Source organism: Trypanosoma grayi (assembly GCF_000691245.1).
Source record: "Trypanosoma grayi strain ANR4 Tgr_51_V1, whole genome shotgun sequence".
Classification (NCBI taxonomy): Eukaryota; Euglenozoa; class Kinetoplastea; order Trypanosomatida; family Trypanosomatidae; genus Trypanosoma; species Trypanosoma grayi.
Window position 1 is genome coordinate 31,074 of NW_008825670.1, and position 10,253 is coordinate 41,326.

Below are 10,253 nucleotides of genomic sequence, written 5' to 3' on the forward strand. Positions count from 1 at the left end.
GAAAACGCCGAGTATGACAGTACCTCAATACACAAAGCGATTGGTTCGAACACAAACAGAAACAAGAATCTATACGTAGACTACACAACAAAAAACAACAACAACCAAAAATAAAGCGCAGCAAGTTAGAAGGTGTGAAAAGCGTAATTAACACGCTTCAATAGTGTGGTTCCTTCGAGACCGGCCTTCACGAGCCCCTCAGTGGGCAAACAAAGCGTCCCCTCGCCTCCAGCATCAGTTGCTTCAACAGACTCAAGTTGCCGCTCCAACAACTCTCGAAGAAACGCCTTCAAGGAAGCCGCAGGGCTTCCTTCCGCGCGGGACGCCACAAGAAAACTTAGTCTTTCTTGCGCTGCAATCGCAGACTCTGTCATCTCGCAGTCAAATCGAGCAAAGAAGTCAAGCGCCATGTCCTGTGCCGCCTCAAAGCTTAGAGGTGGTACGTAAAGAAGTGTCTCAAAACGACCCTGTCGCAAAAGAGCACCATCAAGTATATCAGGAACACTTGTCGTGGCAATCACGAGGACCTGTGTGTTGTCGAGAAGTCCATCCAGTTCACAGAGCAATGCGGCAAGCATCCGCCTTGTTACATCAAGAGACTCACTGCCTCCACCCTCAGAAAGAGCGCCTCGTGACGCACCAATGACATCCACGTCGTCCAGGACCAACACAGAAGGTGTGCGCTGACGCGCCTGCATAAAGGCAACCCGCAGCCTCTCTTCGCTTTCGCCAAGGTATTTGGAGAAAAGCGTGGCACAACTGACGAAGAAGAATCTGTCAGGGTACGACGCGGCGAGCTGCATCGCTAACGCCGTCTTGCCGCTACCGGAGGGCCCATGAAGAAGGATGCCAGTTGTGGAGGCAACAGCAGCGAGCAATCCACATCCCCCCATATTATCTCGCTCCATAAAAAGTCGTACTAATGTGTGGACGCGTTCCAGCACATCATGGAGCCCGAAGAGTCGGTCGCTAGATGCAAACCCCTGCGACGCCGCTGCCGTAGTCGTCAGTGCCGCTCGGTCGATAAACTGCGACGCAGCTGCTGATTTGGCAGGTTTCAACGCAGAGCTCATGAGTCTCGCATGGCACAGATACAACATAAGTGACCGTCGCGTGTTAATGCATGATGCAAAAGCAGTACAACCCTCGTCAGCAGCACATGCCATGAATGCATCGGCATCGGGAAGGCAGCGGAGGTATCGCCGCACAGCACTGGGTGTCAGCTCCCGCAGCTGGTACGTCATAGGAGCCCGAATCGTCAGCAGCCACTGCGGCACGTGGTGCACATCCGTTGCCGATGTCACTAACACACAATGTGGTGAGCGAAGCAATCGACGCACCACTGTCTCAAGGCGGTCCAACAAAGCGTGAATGCGGAGGAGATAATCGATGGCCCAAATGTCATCCAATAACACGACTGTTCCGGGCGGGTACGTCGCCGAGGCTGGCACAGCACAGGCGTTGAAGGACCGCAGAGCGTTGAAATCCACAACAAACATTCGTGCCCTCTCGTTTTCAGGCCCTGTCGTTCCTGTGTCCGCTTCATCCACCGTCGGCATACCGTTCACAACACGCATGCCGTACGCGGCCGCACCCTCCCGCACAGCCTGAAGGTTAGTAGACTTTCCGGATCCCGCTGGCCCCAACAAAAGAAAAAAGAACGGCACGGGCTGCACCTCCGAAAGCACGCGGCGCAGGTCTGAGAGGATGACGCCATCGACGGACATTATGACTCCGGGAAAGGGGGAGGAAAAAAGAATAGGACACAACATCTGTGTAATTGAAAAAAGGACGAGCATGCGCGCACCGATGCAGTAGCAGGCCAGCAGACACATATACAGACACAAACGCACGCATATATATATATATATATATATATATTGAGAGAGAGAGAGAGAAAGAGCGTGAAGAACATTGTCAATCTTCGTCATCCTCGGCATCAAACTCATCATTTTTGATCACACCGTAGCGGTGCAAAACCCGCTCCACCGACTCAATTGAGAGTTGTTTGTCTCTTGACAGCCACGGCGCGAGCTCTGTTAACTGTTGCTGTAGATTCTTCTTGTTGTAGAACAAAACGCACGGCAAATAGCGGTCCGGAAAGTTTTTGATTGCCTCAGTCGATATCATAGAAACAATTTTCACGTTGCGTTGACGTTGTGCAACCACGCGCATGACAGAAAGCAGCCCCTCGCAATCGTTATGCCCTGGTCTGATCAAGACGGCAACAACCCAGTTATTTAGAGAACCTTCCGTCACCTCAGCCATGTATTGAGAGCCCGGCACGTGGCGAAGGACACCAAACCGTTGTGCCTCTTGCTGCTGCTGCAACTCCGCCAATCGTTTCTTCCTGAACGCCGCGAGGGCCTCATCCTCGTCGTCCTCATCTACCACGACTCCGTCGAGATTGGATTCACCAGGTTGCACCTCTGTATTGTACCCGCCACGCTCTATTTTGTCCTGCACGCGCTCTTCATTAGGGTCATACGTCTTGAGGCATGTGTTCACATTCTCGTCGGCAATTTTTTGCGCAAGTATACCGAGTTCATTGTTAGCGTACTTACCGACACGATTACCGTACTTGTACTGAATGTCCTCCCACTCTGTGGTGCGAATTCGTTGATCTGCCGTCCTCTCCACCATCGCTAAAAAAAAGGCAGAGCCTACCTATACCTGCTCTGGCACTCAGATGTAAAGCGAAGAACCAAACCAAGCACGCCCGCAAACAAACAAGAAACACTGATCAAACCGTATCAGTACACTAAACCTCCATATATACAAAGAGTCGACACAGCTTCACTGACGTACAGATGCATATACACGTAATCACCCTCGCAATGCTACACTCCTCATCGCAAGCGTACATTGTCTCTACATATCGCTGAGGAAAACCGACTAAGAAGAAGCCGATCCAAATTTGCTTACGTTATGCAGTCCAGATACATAAGTATCGCCTGAAACCATTGTATATGTATTCTGTGTCGACGACCAGACTGGAATTGGACCGGGAAAGCGGGTGCGCGCCCCCCGCACAGGCGGTAGCTCCGCCTTGTAAACCTGGTTGGGGCATCGCACGTGGCGACGATTACAGATAGACACATGTGAGTGAGGGCCGTAATGGTGGGGCTTCTGAACCACGCCAACAGTGCCGTCTTCAGCAAAGGCAAACCAAAGCCTGCCAACCTCTTCCAGCTCCTTCTTGGAAGGATTCCGACCCTTGTACTCGCGGAAGGCCTTCGTGTATGCCTCCGTTGCAGCCCGCGTTGGTGCATCATCAGGGATTTCGCGTTCGGCTGAATTTTTTATCGCGGCCTCCGCGTAGCGATGCACAAAATCCTTCTCCCTGCCCGTCAATTCATTGCGGTCACGCGTCTCGCGGAAGGGCTCTGTGGAGGGTAGTGCCCCATCGAACTTGGGATTGTGCTCCTTAAAGTATGTAGAGCTTGACACATGCATGGTTCTCTCCTGATTCTTCTTCTTCTCGGCATAGTACCTCTCCACCGCGTCCTCATCCTGGCCACAGCGCTTCTTCATGGAATGCGAGACGGTCGTTTCAAATGTGCAGCACGGGAGGTCTGGTGCTGCCAGCGTCACATCCTTCTTCGGCAGTGTCGCGGAGTGCCGCTCCAGCTGTGCCACACCATCAAGGAGGTCTATTCTGCAACGCTCATCTAGCGTAGAAGTATCGACAGCATTGTAGATAGTTGTCATTGTCCTTTCTTAGTTCCTCTTCTCCCCACTTCCCTATATGTCTCTCTCTGTCTCTCCCGCACACAAACTGTGTCACAAGGGGGAAGGAAACAAGCAAAAAAAAAGACAAGAGGAATAAAGCCCAGCTCTCTTTCTGACGCATCAGTGCCGCAATGTAAATGTCCCCAACTCTTCACGCCATGTATTTGAAATAATAAAAAAATGGAGGCACCATTATTAAAAACTAAACATGAGCCTTGGGGCATTCCTGTCCTCAACCGCCACAAGGGTAAAACTAAAAATGTAGCAAACGAGAACGCCTCACAGCAGAAACTTTTTCGCCTTCTCTGGCAACTTGATCGCTCGTACCTGATGGAGTGCCCGTCATCTTATTTGACGGTATACCAGCCGGAACGGCCGTTCTGTAGGCTCTCCCGACAGAGGGTTCTCTCCACGAGCTAAGAAAAGGGTGGAAGGCCCATTAAAAAAAAAAAGCATTGTGGTGTTCCCGGCGGCGTCGCCACGGATCAAACTCCAGAAACATCGAAAGACAATGAAAAACATCAATCAGGTCACAATAGGTGGACAGCTTCTTCGCTCACATTCTTCTCAAATGCTCCAAAAAAAAAAAGGGAGGGGGGGGAAAGAATGCATAATTATTGGTGCTTGAACAAGACATCCATGGAGCTCCCTACGCATGGTTTATCATTTCACCCTAATCGCGGCAGCGCGGAAGCAGTCCACGCACCCAATAAATGCGCTCATCAGCATCAGCACAGATTTCCACACAAAGTTTAGCTCAAAACCAGCACAGCGAATGGCGGAGGCTGCAACGAGGAGATCACATAGGTTTTGGAATAACTGAATGCACTGCATACTGCGGCTGCGAAAGTGACGGTCGCATCGCATATCGAACAGGCTGATAAGGACGGCGGCAAAGCAAGCCCCAAAAAGGCCTAAGCGGGAGGTGAAAACAATTTCATGGCAGGAAATTACACTTCCCTGTGTCTTTCTTGCGAGATAGGCAACATTGTCACAGACCTTGAACACGCCTTCGCCAGCAATGTGGATAAGATACAAGACGTCGCGCATGCCAATCTGATCCTTTCCGAGAGCGTGGCTCACAACTTGAACATTTGATAGCCATGAAAGCAGTCGCATGAGGGACCGAGCGTCAGAAGTGGCATAAGCAAACTCACGAAGGGACCCTACTCCCAAGAAAGCATAGACAATTTTCACCAGTGCACCAGCGCCCTGAAGTAGCTTGTCTAACGAATCGACAGACGCCAAACACCTTGCTGTCACTTCCATAAAATTTATCTTTTGTCTCAGTTTTTGGTTGCTGTTTTTTTGGTTTTGAGGCGTCTTTTCCTTCCTTCAACCTTTTTTTTCTGGTCATTAAAGAATTATCCAAAGTGTATGCAAAGGAAAAGAATAAGATGTTATACGCAATACTTCATGGTCTTACTACAAAATGCGCCACCACAAGAAACCAAAGGGTATGCAATACGTGCACATTCGTCTATTCTTTTCTTATCCCATGTTATGCTCTTTAGTAGAGCCCGTGCATCGTTCGGCCATGCAGCGGGAAATACAGACAAAACGACGTCCCATTCCTCCACCACATCCCCGTCTCAGGAGTGCACAAAATCCGCCGCCCCTTCGAACAGTCACACGAACAAATGTATAAAGGCGTTAGCCGTTCCTCCGGCGGCGGGCCTCCTCCTTCGTTGTCAATAAATCGCTGTTCTTGGGATCGAGACGCAAGCCTTGCTCGCATGTTTTCAATGCCTCTTCAGTCCTCTTCATAGCGAGCTCAGTGGCAGCCTTGCGAAAGTATCCCTTCGGCCATTCAGGTGCCAGAGCGATGCAACGCTGCGCATCCCAATACGCCCCCTTGTAATACCGCTGATTGAAATACGCCGCGGCCCGATTGCTGAAAAAGACGTGATTCTTGTTATCCATGTGCACAGCCAGGGTGTAGAACTTTGCGGCCTTGACATTCTCACCAGCTTCAAAGACCTTGTTGCCTTGTGCCTTGAAACGAGCAGCCTCCTCTTTACGCTTCGCCTCACTTAAGACGGGCTTCAGCAGCTCTTTAAGCATGGCTTCGTTCTTGGATTTCTCAGCAAGAGACACAGGTGTGTCACCGCTCTTGTTAGCCGCATGAGGGTTGGCACCAAAACTTAAAAGAAGTTTTACGCACTCTGTGTTCGCGTGTTCTACGGCGATGTGAAGTGGTGTAGAGTGGTCTCCCTCCACCAACAGCTGCGGGTCCGCACCATGCTCAAGGAGGAACTCAGCTGCCTCAACCTGTTTCATGTATAGGGCCGTGAACAACGCCGTTCCACCATGGGCATCCTTTGCATCGATTGCAATCTTGAACTCGTAAAGCATTGCCCCAATACAGTCTGCATCCCCCGAGTGAGCAGCCCAGTGAAGCAGCGTACCTGTCTCACAGTTTTCGTGCATGATGTCAGCGCCAAGCTCCACCAGGTAGCGGACAGTATCCACATGACCCATAGACGCCGAAAAGTGAGCAGCTGTTCCACCCGTGGGTGTTCTGAAATTCACATCGGCGCCTGCATCGACCAGCAACTTTATGGCCTTGTGTTGCCGCATTTTTGCTGCCATAATCAAGGGTGTGTTGCCGTCATAGTTCTTAAGCTCCAGATTGGGTCGAAACTCTAGCAGCATGTTGATCATATCGAGGTCACCGTTGAAGGCAGCGAAGTGAAGCGCCGAGAAACCCCCCGCCTCCACAGAGTTGATGAGACTGTGATTTTGCTTCAAAAAATCAGCGCATTTGGTAGTATCCTTGGCTCGAGCAGCCCGAAGGAACACCTCCACCTCTTCAGAAATCCTTGTTCCGTCATCCATCTGGCCTGGGCGGCGTATGTACTTCAACCAACGATTCGCAGACTATCATGAGAGGTAGAAAAAGAGCCGTCGACCCACACAGCACAGTCCAAAGCAGCCAGACAATATCAAAGCAGGACTCGCAAGAGCACAACAAAAAAAAAATAAAAATAAAAAAAGAATTTGTGCTTGTCTTTCTCACTCTCTCGCTCTCTCTCTCTCTCTTTCTGTGGGTAGGAGAGGGAAGCAAGAGGAGGACGGGGTGTGGGAGGGAAATAATGTGCCAGCATGGCACTTCCTAATGCGTCATTGTTGCTTATTTTACCTCGATTTCTCCCCCTATATTTCTCCTTCTTTCACTCACACGCTCTCCAAAAACACGAAACACATCAATTTGTGATTATTCCTTTTCTTTTGTTTCTTCTTTTACGCATAACCCGACACACAATAAAAAAAGACCGACGAAATGAAGTAGAAAACGAGAAAACAACTCCCTTCAACTCGCATAGGCCTCAGCGTCAGGGTAACTCCGAGTGAACAGGTCCAGTGTGTGGCTATCTCCACCTGCGTACAGAACATCACCTTGGGCATTCCAAGCGATAGCATTGTACCGCGGACTCATTTTTCCCCCATCTGCTCTGCAAGTTGGCATCGTGTTGTTCGAAAAATTGATGAGGTGGATGCCCGTCATTGTCGAAGCAGCACACACCATGTTGGGATTTACAGAAATACTCAATACAGCACTATCAAGCTCCCTTGTAGCCATGCCTTGCCCCATCATGCGCAAATCGTGTGCCACAATACGCCGGTCAAGACTGCTGGTAAAAAGGTAGTCGCCACAACTCCCAATGGACGTGACAGTGCTATAATGACGATGCGCAGAAGTCGTTGTGGTGTTTTGCACCATTCGAAGGTCATACACCATCACCGAGCAGTCTCGCGATCCAGTTACAACCATGTTGTCTCTGTCTGAAATAACATGCATTGCCGTGATAATGTCGTTGTGATCATTGTACTCCTGGATCACCTGGGTACTATCGTACAGTATCATTCTACTCGTCGCGGAAGTCGTTGCACCGCAACAGTATCGCAGTGTCCCGGCATTTCTCAGGCTTCGAACCGTGGTAATAAAGCGAGCTCCGCGTGGTTCGGCTCCACAACTTTCGTGCCAATTGGACTCTTCGTTGTACGTTGCGTCTGCTGTATAAATAACAATGGCTGGCGCAACGGTCGTGTACCGTCCCACCGTGCCTACAATAAGAGTGCGCCCACGGTTTGCGAAGTCCATCGAAGAGGCGTAATGGCGTGAGAGCACCAGGTTCTCGGCAAGGACACCAGAATGATCCCATGTGCCAATTGTTCCATCTACTGACGACGTGACTACCGCCTCTCGGGAGCCACTGCTGCCCCCATACGCCAATGTCAAAATAGCAGAGGTATGATGAGTTCCTGAACGCCGCACAGCAAAATTAATAAATTTTTGTGACTGACTCCATCCAAACGGTTCCATGATATACTCAACATCGTACAAGAAGGTGTCGTCCTGCTGGGCAAATGCTACCGTAGAACGCAGAGTTTCCAGGGTATGCTGATCTAGACGCTCTAAGAGAAGCTCGTGCGCGACCTCCACCATTTTTCCCAGGCACGTGATGCCGGCACTCCGGGTAATGTCTAGGCGAATCATCTGCATCAGTGCAACCACTACACTGCGGACATTCAGCATCTCCGCTTTGGTAAGAGTAGCGATGACCTCAGCATAAGGTAGCAACGCCATCCTTCCGCAGTCAAGACGTCGAGGTGCTGACAGGAAATCCATTGCACGTTGCACAACATCGGTCTTAACTTTGGTTTGTTGGTTTTCAGGAAGCTGCGACAAGAGTGCGATGAAACCATCCAGTGGGTCTCCCCGCTCCACTCGCTGCGAGCTAAAAATAGCTTCACACAAGACATCTAAACAGTCATCGTAGAGGGCAGATTGACACAGTCGCTCCGCAAGCTCAGGAATAATAGGTTCGAAATTGCGTTTCACTAACGCATTGTGGACCTGACGTGCCAGGGCCTCCTTGTCGGTCGCAAGATGCGTCTCCACCTCTTCTGGGAAAGACTTTAGCACCTGCTGGATATGGACAATGTTGCGAATATCCAGCTCCTGCAACTCAACATCCAACTTTATACGCATAATTCGCCAGCTTATGCTTCACTGACTCTCCTTCAAAACAGCGTTCTTTTTCTCCACTCCCTGCTTATTTATTCTTCTTTTCTTTTCTATCTTTACGCTCCTTCGTTCTTACTTTGTTATTTTCTTTTATATATATATATATATATAAAGATAGATATATATATCTATATCTTTCGTCTTTGGAAATTGTTGTCTTCCTTGCAAAGCGGTTCAGCACTAGGTGAAAGAAACAAAAAAAAAAAACATAACTCAATTGAGCAATCAATAAACACCCAACAAGGCTCGAGAAATGAGCATGTCCTCACCCCGCCGCAAAGCACTGCTGTGTTCTCCCTTTCCTTGTGGCAATCTATTAAGATGACCTCTTTGTCTTTCGCGAGATGATTTGAGGGGCAAAACGCCACCAAATGCGCGGAAGGCTATAGGCCTCTACAAGGTTGCCAGTACACATAATCGTCCAGAATTCTTTTGAAAGCGCGATGGAGCCAATCGTGGCATCTACTGGAACACAAGTTGAATCGCGCCACATCTTGACTAAATCCTGAACAACCTTTGATGTCATCAAGCCACGCAACCGCTCGAACCACGCCAAGTTCTCGACATCTCTCGTCGAATACAGAAGAGTTACCCACCGCGCATCATCCTCTGTGAAAGTAGACTCCAGGGGACGGAACAGCGGGAACTTTAGAAAAGCACTAACGGCATGTGACAACGCAACGACATCGCCGGAGTACGCACTTGGGAAAAGTTTAAGGTACCGTGCCAAAATGTTTTTTTCCGCCTCACAATCACGAGCATAACGGCCCTCTGTATTGTAGAAGGCACACTGCTCTTCATGCATACTGCAGTCGTAATGTCGCATTGCAATTTTAGCACCAGGAACAAAAGGACCCTTCACACAGAGACGCAACTCTGACGATGATTTCGGTGCCCAAACTCCAAAGAGACGAATTCCGTCCATGTACTCAACGCTTTCGGGAGTGTCGTCGGCTGCATCGTAATGCCGCGATTTGGTATCTCTGCAAGGAGGGTATGGAGGGTGGAATTTAAGCAAAGCCGCCTCTGCCCTGAGGGACCAGCACCAGCTTCGCTGCATCTCGTTGTCACGCATAATCATAGCTGTGTTATCCTTGTTGGACTGCTTCTTCGGTTCACCCGAACGTATATCGCTAATAAGGAGAATATCGTAATCTGAACGATAGGTACGCGACAAACGAAGACACAACTCATCCGTGCAGTACCCCTCCACCATCTCTTTGATAGGACCGTCAGCGCGTTGAGCGATTTCTCGCACCGCAGGACAGAAAGGAGCAGGGTCGATTAGGACAAATTTAATCGTCTTGAATAGGTCGAATAGGAACGGAAGATGTGATCCATTGGCCGCACCCGCGTAAACAACGAGCAAAGGCTTTGCGTTCTCCTTCTGCATTTCAAGGTATGCCGAGAGGAACTCAATCTCCGACAAGAGTAACTTCCGCTGTCCAAAGTGTAGCCCCTTCAACACCAAATTCTCCAACGTTGCTGA

At 49.8% G+C, this 10,253-nt stretch overlaps 7 protein-coding genes across 7 annotated transcripts; all 7 read right to left on the reverse strand.

Annotated features, from left to right (window-relative positions):
* Positions 1–125: 125 nt before the first annotated feature.
* DQ04_00511160 (ATPase domain protein) lies at positions 126–1,727 on the reverse strand (the record flags this gene model as incomplete). The annotated part of the gene is made up of 1 exon (XM_009309151.1): positions 126–1,727. The coding sequence occupies one exon, from the start codon at positions 1,725–1,727 to the stop codon at positions 126–128; it is 1,602 nt and encodes a 533-aa protein (XP_009307426.1).
* A 190-nt stretch (positions 1,728–1,917) lies between these two features.
* Positions 1,918–2,643, reverse strand: DQ04_00511170 (hypothetical protein; the record flags this gene model as incomplete). Its single annotated transcript, XM_009309152.1, has 1 exon — positions 1,918–2,643. The coding sequence occupies one exon, from the start codon at positions 2,641–2,643 to the stop codon at positions 1,918–1,920; it is 726 nt and encodes a 241-aa protein (XP_009307427.1).
* A 252-nt stretch (positions 2,644–2,895) lies between these two features.
* On the reverse strand, positions 2,896–3,711 carry DQ04_00511180 (hypothetical protein; the record flags this gene model as incomplete). Its single annotated transcript, XM_009309153.1, has 1 exon — positions 2,896–3,711. One exon carries the CDS (start codon positions 3,709–3,711, stop codon positions 2,896–2,898), a length of 816 nt encoding a protein of 271 aa, XP_009307428.1.
* Positions 3,712–4,395: 684 nt separating this feature from the next.
* On the reverse strand, positions 4,396–5,001 carry DQ04_00511190 (putative glycosomal membrane protein; the record flags this gene model as incomplete). The annotated part of the gene is made up of 1 exon (XM_009309154.1): positions 4,396–5,001. The coding sequence occupies one exon, from the start codon at positions 4,999–5,001 to the stop codon at positions 4,396–4,398; it is 606 nt and encodes a 201-aa protein (XP_009307429.1).
* A 384-nt stretch (positions 5,002–5,385) lies between these two features.
* DQ04_00511200 (putative ankyrin repeat family protein) lies at positions 5,386–6,570 on the reverse strand (the record flags this gene model as incomplete). Its single annotated transcript, XM_009309155.1, has 1 exon — positions 5,386–6,570. The coding sequence occupies one exon, from the start codon at positions 6,568–6,570 to the stop codon at positions 5,386–5,388; it is 1,185 nt and encodes a 394-aa protein (XP_009307430.1).
* Positions 6,571–7,045: 475 nt separating this feature from the next.
* Positions 7,046–8,728, reverse strand: DQ04_00511210 (guanine nucleotide-binding protein beta subunit-like protein; the record flags this gene model as incomplete). The annotated part of the gene is made up of 1 exon (XM_009309156.1): positions 7,046–8,728. One exon carries the CDS (start codon positions 8,726–8,728, stop codon positions 7,046–7,048), a length of 1,683 nt encoding a protein of 560 aa, XP_009307431.1.
* A 352-nt stretch (positions 8,729–9,080) lies between these two features.
* Positions 9,081–10,157, reverse strand: DQ04_00511220 (hypothetical protein; the record flags this gene model as incomplete). Its single annotated transcript, XM_009309157.1, has 1 exon — positions 9,081–10,157. The coding sequence occupies one exon, from the start codon at positions 10,155–10,157 to the stop codon at positions 9,081–9,083; it is 1,077 nt and encodes a 358-aa protein (XP_009307432.1).
* Positions 10,158–10,253: the final 96 nt, after the last annotated feature.